The 23,986-nt window shown below is 38.1% G+C and overlaps 1 protein-coding gene across 1 annotated transcript in view; it reads right to left on the bottom strand.

Moving 5' to 3' along the window:
- Window positions 1-396: 396 nt before the first annotated feature.
- Window positions 397-23,986, bottom strand: part of LOC118824709 (integrin alpha-2-like) — a 29,877-nt gene continuing 6,287 nt past the window's right edge. Inside the window, exons 6-30 of the mRNA XM_036595065.1 lie at window positions 22,988-23,115; window positions 22,721-22,869; window positions 20,582-20,761; window positions 20,308-20,447; window positions 20,129-20,202; window positions 19,882-20,020; window positions 18,763-18,908; window positions 17,620-17,763; window positions 17,306-17,509; window positions 17,101-17,231; window positions 16,860-17,020; window positions 15,413-15,561; window positions 15,184-15,294; window positions 14,148-14,224; window positions 12,600-12,735; window positions 12,078-12,158; window positions 11,901-11,977; window positions 10,298-10,381; window positions 9,603-9,705; window positions 8,293-8,403; window positions 8,050-8,160; window positions 4,778-4,888; window positions 4,372-4,461; window positions 783-899; window positions 397-528 (exon numbers count right to left, since the gene is read on the bottom strand). Of these exons, the coding sequence (XP_036450958.1) occupies window positions 445-528; window positions 783-899; window positions 4,372-4,461; window positions 4,778-4,888; window positions 8,050-8,160; window positions 8,293-8,403; window positions 9,603-9,705; window positions 10,298-10,381; window positions 11,901-11,977; window positions 12,078-12,158; window positions 12,600-12,735; window positions 14,148-14,224; window positions 15,184-15,294; window positions 15,413-15,561; window positions 16,860-17,020; window positions 17,101-17,231; window positions 17,306-17,509; window positions 17,620-17,763; window positions 18,763-18,908; window positions 19,882-20,020; window positions 20,129-20,202; window positions 20,308-20,447; window positions 20,582-20,761; window positions 22,721-22,869; window positions 22,988-23,115 (3,038 nt within the window). The 3' untranslated portion in view covers window positions 397-444. The remainder of the gene's footprint in view (window positions 529-782; window positions 900-4,371; window positions 4,462-4,777; window positions 4,889-8,049; window positions 8,161-8,292; window positions 8,404-9,602; window positions 9,706-10,297; window positions 10,382-11,900; window positions 11,978-12,077; window positions 12,159-12,599; window positions 12,736-14,147; window positions 14,225-15,183; window positions 15,295-15,412; window positions 15,562-16,859; window positions 17,021-17,100; window positions 17,232-17,305; window positions 17,510-17,619; window positions 17,764-18,762; window positions 18,909-19,881; window positions 20,021-20,128; window positions 20,203-20,307; window positions 20,448-20,581; window positions 20,762-22,720; window positions 22,870-22,987; window positions 23,116-23,986) is intronic.

Raw genomic sequence — 23,986 nt, 5'->3', positions numbered from 1 at the left:
ATTTTGGGTTCTTTTTACCCAAAATAATTACAAAGTACTGTGGAATTTGTACCACATACTTACTCAGTTAACACCTAGAACCTGTTGGTCGGTGTATTTTAGTTAGACAGTCTTGGAACTTGTCACCAAGTTACCCAAAATAATTATTTGATTGTAAAAGAAGGTGTTCTCCTTTTACAAGAATATTCATATAGTTTGAATAGTGGTAAGTTGTGAGATTTTATGATTTATTACATCCTTTTCCAAAAAATATCATCAAATTGAATTTGAGTTGTGAAGTCAGAAATCTGCACCACTGCTGCAGAATTTGGCACTGCAGGTCCACCCTTCAGGACAAGAGGTCATTGAAGCCTTTGACCCATTGATGCTGTCTTGGAGCTGTTAGGTGTCCTGTAATCCTCAGTAGGGTTGGATGGGATGCTTCAAGTTTCTATCATGTGAATATCATTGTTTCTCTCTATCAATCAGACTGATGTTATCCACTTTATCTTCTTCAGGAATAGGTCTCTTTCTCTTGAAGAAGCCAAACTAGTAAGAGAACAACATAATGAGTCCTCTCATGTATTTGTTTTGACAATGTGCATTCATCAATCTGTTCTTTTGTTATAGTTGTCTTGAACTTAGAGTAATTAGAGTAATTATTAGAGTGTGTAACTGTTCTTTCAGCAGACATTAGTCATAATATTGAACGAGCAAAGTAATCAAGGTCCAAATACTACAGCCATGTTCAATAGCTTAGTGTTGGAGCTATTGTGCATGGTGAGCTAAACAATATCACCCACCTTCCAAAGTACTGCAGTAAGTGCAGCCAGTAAAAGTATTCCTCCAATACAGCTACCAACTACAACATCAACAGGGACGTCTGCTTTGGCTCCAGTTTTACTCACAGTGACCTCAGCCTGCAGAGAGAACACAGAGAGGTTATGATTGCTTGCGGCATACAATCGCATGCAAAGGTCAGATTATGTTTTTTTGATTTCCCTTGCAAAAAAGAAATTTATTCAAGTGTGCTATTAGTATACTCCTTTAAAACTAAAAAACAAGTGAGTACGCTTTCAGTATACGTTTATGTACTTATCAGAGATATAGTAAACAAAATTATAATTAAGTATGCTTGGCTTATACTTACAAAAATACAGAAACGTTAAGTATGTACTTAAAAAAGTATAAGTATGGAAAAAGAAACAGGGCAACATCGTGGCGCTGTTGCCTCACTGCAAGAAGGGCCTGGGTTCGATTCCCCGGCTGGGTGACCAGGGCCCTTTCTGTGTGGAGGTTGCATGTTCTCTTGGTGTTTGTGTGGGTGTGCTCTGGTTTCCTCGCACAGTCCAATGACATGCAGACAGGATTACATGTATAAATATATAATTGTACTTGTGGTATACTTCAAAGTATAATTTTATAAACTAAAGACGTTTAGTGTCCCAAGAAGTACTGAAATAGAACACTTGAAAGTATACTACTAGTACATGGATATTAGTATACATACTACATAAAGTATACTTGGGAAATATAACTTTACTTAAGCTTACTTCATAAAAGTACACTTTTTTGTAAGGGTAAAATAAGCTGACATCCTCTACAGAGAACACACTTAAATATGCCATTTATTTGCTCATTTTAATGCAGAATTTCTATTTTTAACATAAAATACAAATAAAATGACTTTCAAACAGGCCACATTTTTATTTTATTTTTTTCTTCAATAAGTTAAACATGTCAGGTGGTAATTGTGTTTTAAATTATGCAGAAGTGTGTTCTCTTAACTTGAAGTGATGTCTTAACTTAACCAATTTAACCAGAGTTGCCCAGACTTTTGCATACGACTATGTTTGAATTCCTGCCATTTGCTAGAAAAAATTACTCCTAAAGGAGGGCTGATTCCACAGCAGTGGCGATATGAGTCCAGGCTATATTACAGTTTATCAGCTGCTTAAACAATTCTGTCCATTCAGAAGTGTTATTCTCAAAACAGTTAAAGCACAATATTAAACAGAGGCTTGCTGGACAAAATGTTTCGTTTTTTTTTTTTTGCCAACTTCCCCAAAGCATGAAACATACAACACAAAGGCAAACTTTTCTTTACTCTTGAAACACAATAAAGAGACAGACTGTGTCAGAGGAGCCCAAACTTCATTCATACCAAACTGAACTGAAATTTACAGTGAAATTCAGAACAATTCAAAACAATTATAATCCATGACATCATTCATGGCATGTCCATGACAGAAGGTGGAAGAAGGGTCCAACCTCAATCGAACTCGACACACTGTAGCATTCATTGTACAATTTTTTCTCAAAAAGTCATAGTAGAAATCTATTACACATCCTTCTACTGACAAATACTGTCTCCAGTTTCCTGTTTGTTATGTTTTGGGACAATGTTTCTTTCTACCATTCTCATCATTTTTTCAATGAGTATGGATAAAAGCACAAAGCAGAAGCAAAGGTTTCTGAATATCTCAGGTGATTTTTTTGTTTTGAAATGCATGATTATAGCATCTCTGATAGAATTGTTTGTTTCTGAATGTTTCACAGTCTCACTAGGTACATCTGTTGTTACTGATGTTTACATCAACAACTGATGATGACTGAGTATTTTACTTTAAGCTGTCAGTGCATGATTTCCCTTTGTTTTGCGCAGTTATCCAATACACAGTTATCCAATGCACGTTTGGGTTTTTCTATGAGACCTGTGTTGACTGTTCTGTAAAAGTATGTGAGAAATGATTGAAAGCAATGAGAACTTGTTAACACATTTGCAAAAGGCCACTTCTGCTTTGCTTAGAAAGCAACAATGAAGATTAAGTTGACCTTGTTTTGTTAAATGAGCTTTACCAATCAAGAAAAAATGTCACATGAATCACAATTATTTCTTGTGAGCTGCCCACTCACAGGGGTGCTTTAAAGTATGTGAAGGCTTTAAAATCTTCTATATTTCTGAATAAATTTGACCTAAAACTTTACCAGATTTTCACACAAGTCCTAAAAGTAGATACAGAGAACCAAATACAACAAATAAGACAAAAATATTAGACTTAGAAAATGATCCAATATTACATATCTGTGAGTGACAAAAGTATGTGAACCTTTAGGATTAGCAGATAATTTGAAGGTGAAACTAGAGTCATGTGGTTTCAGGTGTGAGTGACCAACCTGTTTTATTTATAGAACAGGGATCTATCGCAGTCTGATCTTCACAACACATGTTTGTGGAAGTGTATCACGGCACGAACTAAGGAGATTTCTGAGGACCTCAGAAGAAGAGTTGTTGATGCTCATCAGGCTGGAAAAGGGTACAAACCATCTACAAAGAATTTGGACTCCTCCAATCCACAGTCAGACAGATTGTGTACAAATGAAGGAAATTCAAGACCACTGTTACACTCCTCAGGAGTGGTCAACCAAAAAAGATCACACTAAGAACAAGGTGTGTAAGAGTCTGCAAGGTCACAAAGGAACCCAGAATAACTTCTAAGCAACTGAAGGCTTGTCTCACAGCGGCTAATGTTAATGTTCATGAGTCCACCATCAGAAGAACACTGAACAACAATGGTGTGCATGGCAGGGTTGCAAGGAGAAAGCTGCTGCTCTCCAAAAAGAACATTGCTGCCCATCTGCAGTTTGTTAAAGATGACATGGACAAGCCAGAAGGCTACTGGAGCAATGTTTTGTGAACAGATGAGACCAAAATAGATCTTTTTGGTTTAAATGAGAAGCGTTATGTTTGGAGAAAGGAAAACACTGCATTCCAGCGTAAAAACCTTATCCTATCTGTAAAACATGGTGGTGGTAGTATCATGGTTTGGGCCTGTTTTGCTGCATCTGGGTGAGGATGGCTTGCCATCCTTGATGGAACAATGAACTCTGAAAAATACCAGCAAATTCTAGGAAAATGTCAGGACATCTGTCCATGAGCTGAAACTCAACAGAACATGAGTCATGCAGCAAGGCAACGACCTTAAACACACAAGTCGTTCTACCAAGGAATGGTTAAAGAAGAATAAGTTTAGTGTTTTGGAATGGCCAAGTCAAAGTCCTGACCTTAATCCTATAGAAATGTTGTGGAAGGACCTGAAGTAGGCAGTTCATGGGAGGAAACCCACCAACATTAAAGAATTGAAGCTGTCTTGTATGGAGGAATGCCGATGTGCAGGACTGATTAACAGTTACTGGAAGCGTTTAGTTGCAGTTATTGCTGCACAAGCGGGTCACACCAGATTAAGGTTCACATATTATTGCCACTCATAGATATGTAATATTGGATCTTTTTGACATTTTAATCCCTAGGATTGCTGATCTTCTGTCTCTTTGTTATTTGATCATTGTCTAACTGCTCACATCATTGCAGTGTGAGCAGAATGAAGGTACCTGTAGTTCATTTTCGTTGGTGACGAGTAGATCAGGCTGAGGCGTCTCAATTCGAACTCTCACTGCCAGAACAACAGACTGGAAATCAGCCTATTGAGAGAGAGAGAGAGAGAGAGAGAGAGAGAGAAGGGAATGAAGGGAAAGGAAGAAAGAACGAAAAAAGGGAAGAGGGATGGAAAGAAGGAAGAAAAGAAAGAAGGAAATAAGGAAAGAAGAAAGAACAGGGGAAGGAAAGAAGGGAGGTAGGAAATAAGAAGGAAGGATAGAAGGACAGAAGGAAAGAAGGATGGATGGAAAGAAGAAGAAAAAGGCAAGTAAAACAGAAAAAGATTACGGAGATTTCGTAAAGGATACTAGATGAAAGGCGAATATAAAGTGGAAGTCCTGTGATGATGATGTCACTTACAGTAGCAAATGTGCCGTTCCATATCCGAGCAGTTATATTAACAAACATGGACTTCCGCCTCAGATCTTTGAGAACACATTTAATTGTTTGGCTCTGGGACGTCTCCTCGTTCTTCACAAAGAAAAAGACACATCGGATTAGAAAGAATTCTTACACAGTGACAACAACTCTGCTGAACACACACACACCAATGCATTCACTGTTGAACACACACTGTAGTGGTCACAGAAATAGGAAACATAGGCACTAGGTCTGGGCGAAGGGTCGATGTAATCAGATTTCACCAATAACTGACAAGTAACCTGATGGCAATGCATGAAAGGTGATAATGACCATGTTGTGAAAATAATGCACAGAGACCTAGAGAGGACTAATTGGGGGTCACGTTCCATTAGGACAGGGGTCGGCAACACGCGGTTCAGCAGACACAAATATTTAGGTAAAAATAAAAGAATCCTCCTTTAAAATAAAGCACTGCTGATCATTCTAACACAGTTTTAACAATAAATGGTCTTAAAAGCTGGAGTTAATGCATAACTGCTAATTCACTCTTTAATCCTAAAGACTGGAACGCAGACTGCTGGTCACCATAGCAATGACAACAATCTCACCTAACTAGTAGCTAACGAAAAGACAAAGAGAAAGGTTTAAGATGAACATGGAGAATTTGGAGACAAATGGACTTATTTGCATTTCTAAGCACTCTAATCTGGTTTCCTAATACAGTTAATCTGCAACAAGAAACCGTCAAACACTAAAGATGAAGCTGAAGTCAGCTTCTCGTTCACCAGCTTCTTGTTGGAATTTTCACTGGCTCTGCTGTGGAAATTGTCAGGATCACCAAGTTCCTCAGTGTCCACATCACAGAGAACCTCACCTGGTCCTTCAACACCAACTCCGACTTTTTTCACTGCTGCCATCTGGCAGAAGGTACCGGAGCATCCATGCCACCACTGCCAGACTCTGCAAAAGCTTTGTTCCTCAAGCAATCAGGTTTTTAAATTCACAAGGACTCAACTACTGTTGGATACTCCTGCAGCAGTTAGCTGCATAGGTAGCTACATTCTGGTGCCTCAGGCACCATTTAAGGTGGAATGGGAAAATTCTAACAAGAAGCTGGTGAATGAGAAGCCTCGTAAAAAGTCGAACATTGAGAGACATTTTACAAGAAACTATTCTACTTTTGTGGAGAAGTTTCCTGCTGGAGATGCAAGAAAAGTGGCTACAGCTGAGCTAAAACTTAAAGCAGAGCAAAGTAAGTCTGTGTTTTGCATTTATATCATATTTTTTAGCTTATACTAGGACATTAGCACATGCTGACATATATTTACAGCCAAGATGGTGAAACGTTACTTCAGTAAAATGGACATGAAATGTTGTGGCTCCCAAGATGGTTGGATTTTTGTTGAAACATGTCAAAATGGCTCTTCTTAACATTTGGGTTGCTGACCCCTGCTTTAGGAAAAGTGCATGCACCCCAGTTCGATAAGAAGCTGCCTGTAAATTCTCTCTGCTACACAGTGAAATGTTAGCTTTACCTATTTAGCTTTTTTTTTTCACATCGTGTTTTATTGGTTTTCAAAGACACACTGAACAAAGTACAAAACACAGTCAGTAGACACAAAAGATAAAAAAGAATAAATAGTAAAATATAATAAATTATTTAAAACATTTATTATTAAAAGTATTTGAAAGGTCTAAACAGTGGAGGTAATTATACAAGAAAAAAACATATAGTACGGAGGCATATATGCTTTTACTCATATAGATTCATCAGTCATCACTGACAGGTCTTTGTTTTTTTAGAATATCTACAAAACAGTCCCAGATACTGTGAAATAACTCATTTTCCCTTAAGTCTCTTAGTTATTTTCTTTACTGGTAGGGGTGTAGGTGATTCCTTGAGCCACTGCAGTGCACTTGGTCTATCCATCTTTTTCTAATGAAGTGTGATCACCACCTTTGAGAGCAGATGTCAATAAAAATTCTTTGAGTAGCATTTGTTTTACGTTTAATTAGATAAAGTCCAAGAATAAATAGCTTGGAATCCATTTCCAACTTAACTGATGACACATCTGTAAAACTAGATCTTCAAAATTCTTCTCTTTAAAGTTCTTCTACTCTTGGACACTGCCACATACAGAGAGGCTCTACTTATTTTACTTTATGATGGAAAACACCCTGTTTTTTTATATGCAAAGCATGTGGGGATGACTTTCATGATGCATGAAGTCACTTACAGGCTGAAGTTTTGCCAGCAGAGGGTGCATGCAAGGCTATGAACATACACCAGAAGAAGCTCGAGAATTCATGTATTTTCAGTAGTGTCTATTAAAACGTCAGACTAGACAGTAGTTTTCAAAAGATTATTATCATATAATTTAATATAAATCATTTAAGTTTAATCTAATTTTTAAACAAAGATTTTCATTTAAACAGTCAATCTTCAAAAAACGTATGGGTCAAAGCTGCAGCTGAACGTGTATATTGGTTGGGATGAGAGGGGGCGATGTAATCAATAATCGTGATTTTTTCAACTACCCAACATCATGCTAGGCACAGTTTTAAAAAGGCACAGCAGAAATTGAGTTGTTTGCTTGTGTAAACAACCCTGCTTATTGGTTACCAGCCTGTTCAATTCTGAGGGATAAAGAGAGTGCACCTCAAGGAAAAAATAAAATACAGCAAACATGTATGAGTCCTTAACACTGCCAGTGATTTGATCAAAACCATGATTTCTAAATTGTGTGCATATGCAGGCTCATATAAATGACCAAACCATCTCAATTAAATTAAATTAAATTAAATGTATTTATAACAATCTGACTGCTTGAGAAGTGTTCAACAATAACTGTATCATTCTGTTATGCGGCAGGTAATGATTGCTAAACTTTAGTACATACAAAAACAGAAAATGGGCACATTAGATAACTGCAGCCCACTCGTTCAGATTCTTAAGAAATTTGTGACTGTGGTACATCAAATTCCAAACATGTCATTGCCTGTAAGCATGCTTTTCATAGAAGCTAACAGAACAATAATCCAATGAATTAGCCTGAAACTAACAAACTATGATTCAGCAAACAAGATAAGCTGTGAAATGCTTTATAGACTGACTGAAAAAATACAGATTCAGGTTTTTCTGGCAAACTTTAAAAAAAAGTTAGCCTGACCTGAAATGACGACAGTGTCATGGCTCTGTCATTAACACAAAAGGTACTACTTTTTTGGCAGAAGAAATTGTATTAGGAGTCAAAAAACACTATACCTACCAGTTCCTTAGTTCCTCTGAAGCTGTCTTCTGTGAATCTCGCTGTGTATGCTTTCTCTTTAATCCTAAACGGATCAATCAGATCTCTGCTGTTACACTTCACATTACCAGCCTGTTAAAAAAAAGAGAACCAATCAAAAAGCCATTAACTTTTGACTTTAGGCTCCTGTTCTCCATCTATTAGAGAAGTCGTGAAGACAGAACTGCAGCCTGAAGACAGTGAGATGAAGGGGTGTATGCTCACAGGTGCAGTGCTGACTGAGGTGATGTAGATAAGAGGATTCCCTGCTCCAGTGCTGGTGGGAACAAACACACTGAGGTTGGCCTGGGTGACCGGAAAATTTCCTCCAGACACCTGCAGGGAGCGACACCACAGAGAAAACAGCACATACATTCATATGCAAACGTTCGGGTGCCCTTGGTTAAAATTTTTTCATTGAAAATAGACTAAAACATCCTCTACAGAGAACACATTTTTTACTGCAGAATTACCATTTATTTTCCGAATTTAACTTAAAAAACACATAAAAAAGTGGCTTGTGTAAAAGTTATTGCATATTTTCTGGCTGTAAAATGTAACAGATATTAATAGACTTCATGACAAGAAAAAAGAAAGCAATTCAGATTTTATTAAGAGAATTTGAATTTTTTTTTGGTTTAAGGTATTAAGGGGAATTTGAACCAGACGGCTGAAGCATGCACTGCTTTAAAAACTGCGCATTGTCAGACAAAATAGTCTCCAAGGAAAACTTGCACCACTTTCACATCAAGCAGAAATGACTTTGTTTCTCAATGACTGAATTATTCAGAAATTTTTTAAAAATGAGTGGAATTCCCCTTTTAAGACCCCTAAAGTATAGCCCATCTTTTTGCTGCTCAATTTCCTGATTCTGTTAATAATAGGCCTAGTAACAAACTGATGAGAGAAGTCAGAGAGGCAGCTCAAATCCGATTTTTCAGCATCTGATTTAGACAGAACAGACTTTTATGCAGCCTAAACGTTAATAAGCCAGATAAAATCTGACTTTTTCCAATCAGACTCAAGCCACATTTCTAGCTGGTCTCGAATCTGATTTAGATAGGATTTCTGGATGTTTTGAATTCATGTGTTTTTGTTGTTCATGATGTCAGAATGTCAGCGGTGCATAGTTAATAAAAGTGAAACACTGTTGTGAAATATAGTGTGATAATTCTGTCAACTAGTTAGGTTTGCTACGTTTTGCCCCCACCTGGTCTGCATATGCATGTGTGTGTCATTACTACAGGAACCAGTGTGGCTGTGTGAGCAAATGCAACTACTGTCTGACCTTACAAATCAGATTTAATCATTTGTAACTTGAAATCTGAACAGTCAGTCTAGAAAGTCATAGAAGAAACAAATCCAATTTGCCCTGCAGTGTGATCGAAGCCTCAGAGCAGGATAATCTGTGCAGTCTTGTGTAGACTGGAATTCTCTGCATTAATATGAGATATTCATTTCAATATCTTTAACACGAGATCTCTCACAAGGAGCCAGCAGAGTCCAACACACCAAAGTAATCTAAAGACATTCACCCTGAGGGTGTAGTTGAACTCAGGGCCGATGTCATCAAAACTGGACACGGTGGTTTTGACTTGGTCTTCTGGGTCAACAACACAGAATTCTGGATTAACATCTCTGGAAGAAAAAATAGACCTATAATATTAACATACAGCACGGAAACCAAACAGTTTCATCCTTTATTTGTGCTCATGCATTTCTGAGAGTGCTTCAGATCATATACACCTTCTTCACTTAACCTTTAAATAGAAGCCTCACATTTCTCATACACACTCACACACATAAACAGGGACATTTGAATACATAAGTCCCCAAATGGCATCCTATTTGGGGGCCACCACCCACTAATATTCTGTGGTATGCAAGAATAGTAAAATAATTAATCATTAATTTTCAGAAAAAATACTTTTCCCACAAATTATACTAAATCAAATTTAATAAGCCCCCTAGTGACTCGGGGGCCCTAAACTGCTGCTTATGTAGCCTACAGCAAAATCAGCGCCACTGAGAATAGTGGAACATAGTACACACATGGATGAGGTAGAGGGAGGCTGGTAAACTGCATAGCTACAGACCTACAGTGCAACTTCAGGTACTTTGAACAGCCAATAAGGGTAGGTACAAGGTAGGGGTACCTATTAAAGTGGCAGCATTCCCACTTTCATAGGTGATAGAAAAATGTTTATAGTGGTGTGTAATGTTAGGACACCTGCTGAGAATGATGTCTGAGCTGTACTTGACAGGGATGGACACAGTGATCTTGTTATCTGATGGAGTTTCCTCTTCACTGTCACTATAAAAGAAATTAAGACTGTGAATCACTGATAATGCATGCACATGTAAGACTTTATTTGAAGGCTACCAACACAGAGACTCCATAACACATCATGCATGTATATGGGGTGCAACAATATGCAAATTTCATGATCTGATACATTTTTGGCATTGTTGCATCACAATATAGTGTTTTTTATACAGAACTAGGAAAGAAATGCAAACATAACTTTCACACATTTTTTTCCAAAAGGACTTGCTTGTTGAAGGAAAACAGAAATGTATGAAATTTAATTCTACATCTCAAAATTAAACAAACTGACAACTTAACAAGTTCATTTACAGCCAGATCTTGTGTTTTCTATATAAAGTGTGGCTTTTATGTCCTGGCTGAAATGAGCGAGAGGGGATTTTCTAATTCGCAGGAAACTGTGGAATCCAGGTCTCTACATCTGAGTAGCTATCCGAATCTATAGACATCCCTGTGGAGTTATTTGTTTGGTCATTTCAGAATCAGCACTTAGCACCTGCTTGAACCCTGAGTGGAGAAGTAGCTGCAGTGACTCGCATTTTCTCCCTTCTCAAGTAACTGAGACAACTGAGGTGATTAGTTGAGGTATGAGCACCAGTACTCGACTGAGAAAATGAAGTGCTCCCAAAAACAAGATATGAATGCTAATCAAATTTTCTGGCAGAATGTAACTTCTGCACCATTTAAGGTGGTGAATAACTTCAGCTAACTTTTTCTTCAAGGTAGGCTAACCAAACCAAAGTTTTTTAATATTTATGGCTAAATTTTTTTAGGAATCTCATACACTGTGTTAAACAGAACTATAGAAACCATTCCCAGTATAATAGATTTTACAGCATTTAAACTGTATTCTATTCAGAGCCATTTCATCCCGCAACCCCCGTATCAAAAAAATTTATATTAAGATTCAGATTTTTTATAAGGCAATACTTGAACGTTTACAAACAGCTAACTTCAAGCTGCTCTAAGTTGTTTTATGAAGTAAATGATGGTACATTGACATAAGTGATCTTAAACTAGTGACAGGCATTTGTTCCATTTATAAAACTGTTATGAAGCATCATTCCCAAGCAATGGAAATCACTTTTAGCTATAATATGTTATTTTAATGAAGTTTTATTGGGGTGAATTGTGGCTACAGACACAAAAACAAAGTTAGCTGTTCATGTCTGCAGCCACACTCAAGTAAATATGTAGAGTTGATATATGGCCTTAAAGGTTCCATTAATTGGAAATAATGCAGCGTTCCAAATTGAACAACAACAGTCATTCCAATGTTATTTACTTCATATGACATTGAACATTTTGCCATTACTAACATCAGCCATGTATAAACAATAATATTGGTTTATAAACATGTTTTGATACATATGCATTTTATGAAGTCTGTATATAAGTAGCTTTCAAACAGAGTGTTACCAACGTTTATGTACATTATTGTTTTCTGTCCAGCAGGTGCACACGCATGTACAAGCCAGACACACTCATTACAGATAATAAGCTGTACCTTTGAGCTTCAAACACCAGTTCAGCTTTTTTCTGCAGCTCCTCCAGGTTGAATGAAAAATTGACATGAAATGTAACCTGTGAGAAAAATATAACCGCTCAATTAATATGGAATTAAACAATTAGAAAAAGAAAATTGATCACAGATTAAAAACATATAACTGATCTAGTAACTCACCATTTGGCCTGTTTTAAGGGCTGGGTGTCCGACCTGGCAGGACAGCCTTTGGAATTCCCTTGATGATTCGCATGTTATGTTCTGAAAGACAGAAAGACAGCTGATGGTCCTATTTAGTACCTTTTTGAAAAGGGTTCTACATAGCACCAAAAAGGGCTTTGCTATTGTTGCGATGCCAAGCTTATAAGAATAAAAGGTACTACATAGAACCATATACAACACATTATCCATCAATCTGAAGAACCATTTCACCATGCAAATAAACATTTAAACAGTTCTTTGATTGTTCATGGTTTTATACAGAACCGTTGTCTTTACTAAAGAACCCTTGAAGAACCATCTATTTTAAGAGTGTAACTTCTCTGTTCTGCTTCTGCTGACTTAAATATGAGGTCAGCAGAGGATAAGGCAGGATGGGATGTTTTGTGATTTAATGTCATCCTATAAGCTGTGATGTATACTCCACACCAAAAAGACAATAAAATAAACAATAAAAAACAAACAATAAGAAAGGTCACTTACATGTGTAACAGAGGAGTAGAAAAGGTTTCTGGAGTAATGTACGGAGACTCTTGTGTTGTAGGCGTTCTCCTTTCTGTTCTTCACTGTTATAGTGAAAGAAAGTCTTCTGTTCTCATTGACCACCGATTTGGAGGAACTACAAATGAACAAAGCATTAGTTACACTCTAATTGGGATGAGTGACATCATATCCTCATCTGCACTTACATACACATATAGAAAGCTAGTTTAGATTGAATTGCCTGTGCCAATAGTAAAATATATTGGCCAGCCACTTTATTAAGTAACCCTCCTTCTATCTACACTCTTTGTCCATTTTATCAGGTCCATTTAACATTTAGGAGCACTTTGTAGTTCTACAGTTACAGACTGTAGTCCATATGTTTCTCTGCATACTCTGTTAGCCCGCTTGTACCCTTTTCTTCAAAGGTCAGGACCTCCACAGGGGGTTGCTGGTGCAAGTGGATCAGACACAGGTCGCTTGTGCGAGTCGATCAGACACAGCAGTAATGCTAGAGTATTTAGTCAGTGTCCACCTCTAGCTTGTTGGTTCACCTAGTAGATGTAAAGTCAGAGACAATAGCTTATGTGTTGCTGCACAGCTCGTGTTGGTCATCCTCTAGCCCTTCTTCAGTGATCACAGGGTGCTGTTGTCTGGATATTTTTGGTTGGTGGACTATTCTTAGTCCAGCAGTGACAATGAGGTGTTTAAAAACTCCAGCTGCACTGCTGTGTCTGTCTCCACTCGCACCAGCGCAACACACACTGACACACCACCACCATGTCAGTGTTACTGCAGTGCTGAGAATGATCCACCACCCAAATGGTACCTGCTCTGTGGTGGTCCTGTGGGGGTCCTGACTATTATAAAACAGGGTAATAAAGTATGCAAAGAAACAGCTGGACTACAGTCTGTAATTGTAGAGCTACAAAGTGCACCTGTATAGTCAGGGGAGCTGGTAAAGTAGACAATAAGAGGAGACACAAGAAGGTGTCCTTAATTGGATTGTTCTGAATGTACTGAGATGTAATGTATACCCTTACTCTGATTTCTTTCATTTTTCTCAGTCTGCACATGTGCACAAACAGAGGGAAGAGCTGTCCTGGAAATAGCAGGCAACGTCTAACATAGCACTCACAAGATTGCAAAAAACCACTTTTGACGAAATAAAGAATTTGAATATGGACTAATACAAATGGTTCAAAATTACTTAGAGAAATTCTGAACCATTACTTAAATTAAAATTTTCCATTAACTTAAATGAAAAAATTAAAAGAAATATTTCTTCCTTCTACTGAAAATTACTGTTTGAAAGATGCAAAGCTTTGTTCCGATGGCAACAATAATTTTTGTTTATCTTGGACAATTGAGATATACTGACCCATTAAAAAGATCCCATTCCTTCTAATATACAGCATACATACACACCGGTGTAGACAGTGGAGTGCAAGGAGGGTGGCTGTCTTGCACATGCATTACATCAGCACATTCACTCACCTGAAACAATTATCAATAAGATGCAATGTATGTGTGCCTTGGTTAACTCACCTCAGCTGCTGAATCACACTCAGCTGTAGGTCACTCACACACTTGTCATCAGAGCCACATTCCTTCAAGAAAGGAATCTAAGCACAGGCAAACAGTACTACAGATTAAGAGACTCACAGTTCCATGATTTAATGTATCTGAAAGCAGTGTAAGGGCATGAAACCACAGGCATACCCTAAACTGAACTAACTACATGCTTGACGAAATGAATGGTTTAATTATTCTTCATCTTTTAGATGATGTACGTTCATATTTACAGGTGAAGTGGCGTGATGTTTTAAGCCATTAAGTTTGAGTCTTACATAATGTTTACATCAAGTCTTCTTCTGTGAGTTCATTGGCTGATTACAAAGCAGAAATCTGATTACTACCTGACTCATGTAGATCCGGAGTTTCCCCATTATCTGATTACTCAAGTGCATGTTAATGCGTTGATCGGATTACTGACAAAATCTGATTTTCTGCAGTTACTGGAATATCGAGTGCATGTTAACGCATTTACTGTTACTCCATATATGGAAATTAAGTTCCAAAACACAGCCCTTTTGGAATTCATTGCTATATTGATGACAAGTAAATCAAGGCATTTGCAAATATCCGCCTATTCAGCCTACAGCAATTTAGCCCCATCCATTTACACTGAAGCTATAAGTAGTGTTTCACCCTGTGTGGAGTGGGCTGCTTTATAAATGAGGTAAAATTCAGGGCAGCCAATCAGAACAGAGATCTTTAACATTCTAACATGCCATATCAGTCTGAAAAGCACAGTAACAAAAACAGGCTGCTTTATTCTACAGGATGAAGAGTTGGTCATGTAAAAATAAATTATTACTGTTTTTAGCACATAAAACCGCACCAATATCATACGTGAAAAAATGCAGGCACCCTTTAGAGCTTTTTTAAGTCTACGTAAAACAATAATAGTGGATGGGGGTTGTTGATTTACTGTAAAGCTGTAAAACCATCCACTGAACACCACTAATAATATTATGAACAGATTTCCCTTTAAATTCTGAAACTTAAATTTGAAACATACATGAAACTCCCATTCTCTGATACTGTAGAGGTCCAGGACAAGGGTGCTGTCTTGCTTTTGAAGACTGACATCCACACGCAAAGCCACTGGTTTCATATAATCAAAAGCTTCCTGTGGGGGAACAGAGGCCATGATAACAAGTTCTGTAGTTATGAGCATGAAGAGCTAAAGTGTGGGCCCACCTACAGACAACTAAAAACTGACATTTTTAGTTACATAAAGTACGTACATGAATGTAGACTTCATGATCTTGACAGATCTCCTTTGTGGATACACTGATGTCCTGCTGGAAGACACGCTCCAAGTTGCTGAAGTGACCTCTGGAGCTGAAGCGAGATGACGTCAGGTCAGCATCCAGTGTTAGGTTGTACTTGATAGCTGAAATGCAAACATGCAGAACAGAGGATAATATTATGAAAGCACCTGATAAAAAAGGTCTGGACAGATTCTCAGGCTGTTAATTCCATTTCTCATGATGGGAACTGCAAAACTTGTAATGTTACAAAGTTTGAATGCTTACAAAGTACATAAACCAAAGAAGTTTCCACAGAAAAGAAAAAAGTCAAAACTTACTTAAAGGTTTATGAAGACATATACAGGGGGTGACAAACAAAAATACAACATAAAGTGTCTTATTTAGGTATTTGGCCACCACAAGCTGCCAGAACACCTTGGCATATATCTACAAGGAGCTCAAGGAACTGCGCTGAAAACAATGGAACACCATTCTTTCAAAAGATGTTCTCTCAGCTGGTATATTGATGATGGTGGTAAAGAGCTCTGTCTAATAAGTTGGTCCAAAATCTCCCATAGGTGTAAATTAAGGTTGGGATCTGGTGACTGCAAAGACCATTAGCTTCATTTACTTTATTTTCACACTCATCAAACTATTCAGTGACCCTTCATGCCCTGTGCATGGGGGCACTGACATCCAGGAAGAGACCATTCTAATCAGAAATGTTCATCATAGGATAGAGGTGATCACTCAGATTAACTTTGTAATGATTTGCAGTGATCCCAAACCCTGACAGCAGAGCCACCAGACCCCATTACTGAAGAGGTCAAGCATTCAGGCCTGTACTGTTCTCTTACACCACACATGCACTCACTAGGTTGTGGAGAATGTAGTGAAGGATGATTCATCTGACCTTTTCATCCATCTCTGTAGACCACTGTCATTGGTTTTTACATCACTGAACTCTCCAACGTACAGTAGCTCTTTGTTTTTCCTTACATATCACAGTCACTTCATGTGCACTTTTGACCACAGTTTCCAACCCTGTTTACTGATGTCTTTCCCATACATCCAAAGGCTGACTGTTCTTCTTGAAACACTAGGCAGTTGAGCAGTCTTTGTGACTGAAGCTCCATCCATCCCCCAGTTATGAACCTTCTTTCAAAGTCACTTAGAGCTTTTCCTCTTGCCATCTGGTTCCAAAATCAAAGAGAACTGGGCCTTTTGAGCAATTTTACACATCACAGAATACAGCAGGATGCTAATTGCTTAATTATGACATGCAGCACAACTTTCTGGAAGTGTCTGCACTCACTATGCTTCTTCTCTCATTTATTCTGATTTTCATTTCATTTGTCACTCATCTGTATATTGCATAACTGCCCCAAAAACACTGATTAATCTCAAATGTTTTGTAAAAGTTGTGTAAGCACTTTTCTACCTGCTGGTCCCACATTGTCTGCTGGTCTGAATGTTGCGCTGAAGCAGATTTTCGCAGTGAAACAGGGCACTATTCTCCCACTGAAGAAGGCCTTACTCAGAATGCTGATCCGGTCTGGGGTGAATGTAACCTTGGCCATCACAACAGCAACTCCTTTAGACCTGAGACCAAAAAGAGCACACTAACATCTAACATCAGTGTAATGGGTTATATTTTAAACCTATGCATTAGAGAAGTTTACCAGAGCTGCAGCACCTTCCCATAACCCCCCACCGACACATCTGGGATTGAGTCACCATTCAGATCTTCACTGCCATCTAAAGAACGCCCAAAGAACTTCAAGGCTGGGTCCAGTTTTGAACCAAGAATTCTCTGGAATTTAAAGGAAAAGGCTGGATCTTTTTGCCCACTGCCAACTGTCATGGTCCAGTTATGTTTAATTTTACCTGTGAGCTCTGTTTCCTGATGGTTCTTTGGTCTCCGTTGTATACGTAAATGGCCCCCTGGTTATTCTCCTCCAGCGGAGCTCCAACTACCACATCAGTGAGGCCGTCCAGGTTGAGGTCAGGAACAGCAGTAATGGCCATCCCAAAACGAGCATTTTCCAATGGAGAGGAACCCTCTAGAGAACCTTGTTTACTCAAGACACCCTTAAAACCAAAGGATAAATTGGAGCAGTTCTAATCTGGTCTTCATTTCAATTTATTATTGAAATCTCTACTGATCAAGGTCCCTGTGTGGATTAGTGTATCAGGTTCACCTTGATAACAGAGTAGATGTAGACTTTGCCAGTCTCTTTCTTCTGATCGCTCATGTACATTGGGGCTCCGACCAGCAGAATGTCAGTAACACCATCACGATCCACATCCAAGGGACAAAGCACACTGCCAAAGTAAGAACCAATCTGCAACAGAGGTGCAGTCATTATGCCTTTTTAATATACTGTCATATTGTTTTTAACGTTAATTTTACTTTACTATTTGAAAAGTAATATTAATAATTTGATGAGTTTGAAATTTTCTACTATTAATAAAATGCTTTTTTGCCTTATTTGAATACCTAAATACATGCTTTTTTTGAGTGTGGATGTCCATATACATTATAATACACACATAGACACACACACACACACACACACACACACACACCTCAAGATACCTTTTGGTATCTAGTTTATGATTTTTGTATATAAAATTACTAACATTATTAAAAAATATATTTATTATTTGGTATCTGGTCCTGCTTTTGCTTTAATGACAGAGTGCACTCAAACTGAATATTACAAGTTGATCAGCAGATCAAATCCACTTGAGAGCAGAACACAAGCTTTAATGGAAGAAATAAGACTCAAAAAAAAAAAAACTGACCTTTTTGTACAAAGGCCTTAATGGTCAATGTTATAAATGCACTTCAGTTTTAATAGTGACCTATAAGTAGTGCAGAATGTGAAAGTATTTCTTCTTCATTTTAACTTTTTTCAATTTTTTATTTTTCAAAACTGTAGGTTCCAGCTTTAAATAAAAGTTGAAGATAGCTGTAGACTTTTGGAAACAGACTTTTTTATAAGCCATTTTCAGCCATTTCTTTTGGTCTGTACATCATGAAATTTACACACATTGTAAAGGGTAACAGGCATATACACACACACGCACACACACACACACACACACACACACACACACACAATAATTACAAAGTATTAATAAAACATTTACTGACATCAGGGTAAAGGTGTGGGTGGTGTTAGACATACGATTAGGTTCAGTTTAAGATTACACTCAGAGATGAAGAGCGACAGAGCACTGAACTGTTTCTTAGGATGCTGGATAAAAATTGATCCAAGCATCAATTATAGAGGTAGAAAATTAGTACTGTTTGTCTTTTGGTTTCAAGCTGAAGGTACCTGATCCCCCCTCTGTGAGTTGATGATGTTGGGCTGTCTCTGGCTGTTGAGTGTGTACACTACAACCTGGCCTGTGTGGTTAGAACGAGGAGCACCAGCCACGTAGAACTCAGAGGAACCATCATTCAGCGTGGACACCGAGTAGCCTTAACACACCGTAACACAGAAAATCATTAATACAAGTGATACAGTGTTATCGACACCTGCGATAAAGATGAAAAATAAAGAAGATGAAAAAAATATTTAAAAATAAGCACAAATACACTAAAAACCATGTATCACAATTATTGACTCCAGGGTCATAACTAGCTATGAGGACACAGAGGTCTGGATCTAGGTAGTGCCAGAGGTGGTTTTTCACATGTGATTTAATGTGGAAAGTACTCAGGGGGATAGCCATGGGTTGGCTTCTTTAGGACGGGGTCTGCCTACATTGATTACAGGCCTGACCAATCTAATAAAGAAAAAACAAAGTCCGTTTTTTATGATAGAGCTATTTGATTTATTTTCTGTGAGTGCTGTCACAGTGTTATGGCCAATCAAATTGTTATGCTCTAAGCCACGCTTTGCCTTACATTCTCAGCTCTCCAATAACTGCTTAGCAACCTTGGCTGTCTGTAATTGCCTCAAGCCTTCAGTTTGTTATCAGCACCTGTCATGTCTGTAACTAGCGTTACGAGTTAGTTTCTTAGTGAGGTGGTTTCTGAAGAGTTTTATGAGATTCAGTGTGTAAACAGTGGAGAGATCACCCAATCAGCAGTGAATCGTTCTCAGCTGACCTCAGAACGGCTGTGGTTTGGCCATAGATGGCTATGTTTACTTCTGAACAAAACACTACGCTATCACTATCCATAGCAACTTTAACTTTTGGAAATGTAATGTTACAGGTATGCAACACACATGCATGCTATAGGACAACATACAGCATATGAGGTGGGAGAAACACATAAAAAGAGCACCACTCCATTCAAAACCCCCCATTTAGACGTTTTGGTCCTACTCTTTAGCTCAGGACAGTAGTCTTCAGGACAGGGGACTGGGGCCACTATAAAAGCTGGCTCTATCATGCTGTTTTCTCTCCAATTAACATTTAAGTTTTGACATTTTACATGGACTCACCCAGTAGGGAACTGTGATTTTTGTCCTCCAGGATTTTCTGAAAAGCTTCTTTAGGAAAAATTTCAGCTCTCTGAGTACTTTTATGGACAACTGTTCCACTCCATCCATATGCTCCAACAGCACCCAGCATCATCACATCCTGTGTAAAAAGACTGCATCGTTTCAAAACTACAGGCAGATTTACAATAACTGGCACTGAAACTACATAAAATAATCTTTAATTCAAATGCCAGCAATTTGTGAGCACCTCATTTTTGGTTTGGTGTGCACTGAACCCAACTTGAGCCATCTCCATCTCGAAATCCTGACCCTTTCCAGTGCCTTAATGGCCCCCCAAAACACAAAAAAGGTATAGCATTTTAATACAGTACTTATTTTGGAGTACACAATTAAGCTGATAAACAGATTCATAAACTGATACGTCACCCTCAATATTGAAAATTCGGTTCCCAAGAGTTCCTGCAATGTTAACTAGACCAGCTTCATTTGACACGTTGAAGACATAGTTTTCCTTTGGGTTGCTGGCGATTGTCTCAATCTCCTTAGTAAATTTCACAATATCTGCACTTGGTTTCAGAATCTACACACATTTAGATACAATTATAGTTTGACAAATTGCACAGTGCATTTCATGTTTCAAGAATGTTTTAAATTAAACCAAATTTGTTTGCAAAAAAAAAAAGTTACATCCTTAGGTGACATGGATTTTAGGTGTGACCTCAGACTTACAGCAATGCCAAAGCGGATGATGTTGTCCTTCTCACAGCGCTCAATGACTTCCTTACTTTTATAACCATCAGCAGATTCTCCATCAGTGACCACCACCATCACTTTGGTGGCATCTGGGCGACCACCATGTTCAGGGATGAACGCTTGCTCTCTAATAAAAGCAAAAATAAACAAAATGAATGTAAATACAGACTTTTGTATGCATGTGTGTGTGTATTTTATTTGCTGTAATTGTGAATTGGAAACAGTTCTTTCCTGAGGATCAAGTTAAGCCATTCATATCCATTAAATTTAGTATAATGAAAAAAATGCCACAGACTTTTTTCTGAATAGTGAAATTTTGTACAGTTATAGGGTAACTTGGGAGAAAAAGCCCCCCAGCGTAAAATTCCCTGCTCTAATTTTCTCTCCTAATCAAATTAATGGTCAAACCTTACTGAATAGCTAATTTCATCTGGACAACAATATTCCTGCAATTAATTATCCTGAAATATTCTGGGTGTCAGTGTGATCTAATTTTTGTTACTAGATAACAGTTATCTACATATTTTGATTAAGCTGTGCAAGAAACATTATTTTATAATTAAAGGTGGTGGGTGAAGAGAGTGTTACATTTGGTTGTTTGAAGTGAAAATTAATTTTTTAAAAATGTTGGGGAAAGAAGTCCCCTCAGTCAAGGGGCAAAAGACCCTTTGTATATACCCTTCTTGTATAATGCCTCAAATACATAATGTAGTTACATTTCCATCAGAAAGACACAATGTTGTTCAGTGCTAGCATTAGCCTTATCTGCTTGCTGAAGCAATCGTTAAGTAGGCAAAATAACTATTTAGAATCAAAATCATACGAACCATAAAACTGGGATTTTATGTGGTTTTGGCACATTAAACATAGTCCTCACTGTAAATAAAGATTTGCTTTTTTAACATAACAAGTGGGTAACTTTCTGCCTTCAACATTGATTGAACTTCTTATCGCAAGTCAAAAGAACAATATTCAGTTTACATTCTCTCAACCTATAATTTAAAGTTCAATAAAATCTAAATGTTAAAGCTGCCAGGCTAACATGCTATTGAAGTTAAGACATCACGACACTTTGTACACGGTGGCCCAAACACAAAATTTAGTATGATAAGAAGCCATGTGGTTTGGTAGATTTGCAAATTTCTTCAGATTTGTGCTCACTAAAGTTCACACAACATGTGCAACCTAATGCGGGGCACAAATTAATACAGACTTTTTACGAGGTATATGTCAAGCAGCTTGTGCTTCTGGCCACATTACCACTTTTCCTAGCCACGGTCTCCCACGAAAAGTCAGAGTGATTTTTCATCGTTTTAAAGAGATCTGATGGTGGAGATGCATATGTTGCTTGTATAAAAATATGATTTTTCCAGCTTAAATATTTTTGAAGTTATTCAACAAAAACCAAAATGTGTTAGGTTGGGCCCCACTCCCCCCTAATAAACTCAGAAAGACCGAGCTCAGAATAGAGGTGATCTCTCTTCTGTTGTGAGATTGTCAAATATAATTTGAAACACTTTGCTCTACCTGGACTTGTCCAGGGTGTATCCTGCCTTCCACCCAATGACTGCTGGGATAGGCTCCAGCTCCCCCCGCGACCCAGAAGGAGAAGCGGCTCAGAAGATGTGTGTGTGTGTGTGTGTGTGTGTGTGCTCTACCTGTAAATTGCATACTGTAGCACAGCACATCAACATTTGAACATACAGCCACATTTGTTACTGACTGAAGCTGATGCTGTGACACAGAAGAACATTCCTGCAATAATTCTACAGATAATCCCATGTTGTATTGGAGCAGTGGTCTCCAACCCTGGTTCTAAAGAGCTACCTTCCTGCAGAGCCTAGTTTCAATAACAGTTTGCCACACCTGCTCCAACTAGCCAACCTCCTCCCAAATCCCTGACTGGCTGGATCAGATGTATTAGAGTTCAGTATAGGGTGGGGCAGCTTATTGGAAACAGGTTGGAACTAAACTGCAGGAGGATAGCTCTCCATGATCAGGGTTGGGGACCACTAGATTGGTGTATATCCATATCACTGAAAGATTGTGAAAAAACTGCTATTGCCAACTAGAAGGGAAGACGTACCTGGTAGAGTCGATAGCTGCAAAAGTATAAGTGGCGTCTCCAGTTTTCTGCTGTATAGTGGCTGCAACTTCGAGCATTTCATCTTTTGATTGATAGGTGTTCAAATAGAATTGAAAAGATAGATCATTTGAATACTGAATCAAGCTGACCTGAAAAAAAGAGGAACAGTAATTAACTTCAAGTGATTATTGGTTATAGTGGAAAATAAGCTGCTGTGCTGAACATTTTTCATAAGGCTTCATCGACATAAGACAGAAGTGGACTTGCCTGTGCTTTATTAGGTCCAATATCAAGACTCCCCAGGAACTTGTTGAGAAAGTTCCGGACATCACGCCAGGGATATATGCTGTTGGACCCATCCAGGACAATAGCAATATCCACTGGACCACCGCAGTCTAGAGAAAAGGCAACAGATGATAAACACGCCATCGCTGTCAGGTCTGTAATTCCTGTCTTTTTTTGACACACTTTGAAAATGGCAGCTGTGCTTGTGTGAACGGTTAATCACAAATGAACCAATGGATTCATTAGATCATCAGAAATTATTCAAAATTACTTGAATTCAAATTTTGTGACAGCAACCACATACAAATCTGTTAGATACCACAGAAGAAGCCCTTTTGGTTCTCTGAAGACTTTGGTTCCCTTAAACTTTTGTAAATGTGATGAGTATGGAGAAGTTCGATTTGCACTATATGAAGATTTGAGGAAGAACCTCAACATTTTTAAAGAATATTTACATTATAGAAAAGATACTTTAAAGCTTTAAAAGGTTTCTCACAATCACAAATCTCTTTTTCAAACATGGTTCTTAGGGGAACCAAAAGCAGAGGCATTATAAATGAATAACTGGCCAAAATACGAATGGGAACGCTCGTCAATCAGATTGCTGGTGACACCATGAGGGGAGAAGGGTCAAGGATATTGTGACACTAGGGAGGAAAGCCCCCCATCATGGAGATCTGCACAAGCACAGTAGAACAGCCAAAAAAAAAAAAAAAGTTTTTTGTGTGTTATTGAGCTAAATGCTACAAACTTAGGAAGTTTTGTCAGATTTTACTGGTGATTTCAAATATGTTTTTTAAAGAGGTAATTTGACCTAGGAGTCTGGTCTTGTACAGCTGGAAGTAACTGCCCGGTGACATTGCACAAATGGCCACCAAGTAAACAGACCTTTCTATAAGGACTTTGCCAAAAGTGCCAAAACTGCACTGAACCTGACTCAGCTATCAGTTTTCTAACTGAAATATTGATAGCATCCTGTTA

The sequence above is a fragment of the Colossoma macropomum genome, unplaced genomic scaffold (genome assembly GCF_904425465.1).
Source record: "Colossoma macropomum unplaced genomic scaffold, Colossoma_macropomum, whole genome shotgun sequence".
Classification (NCBI taxonomy): Eukaryota; Metazoa; Chordata; class Actinopteri; order Characiformes; family Serrasalmidae; genus Colossoma; species Colossoma macropomum.
The sequence above is the reverse complement of the archived record's forward strand: the minus strand, read 5'-3'. Positions and strand labels throughout refer to the sequence as shown.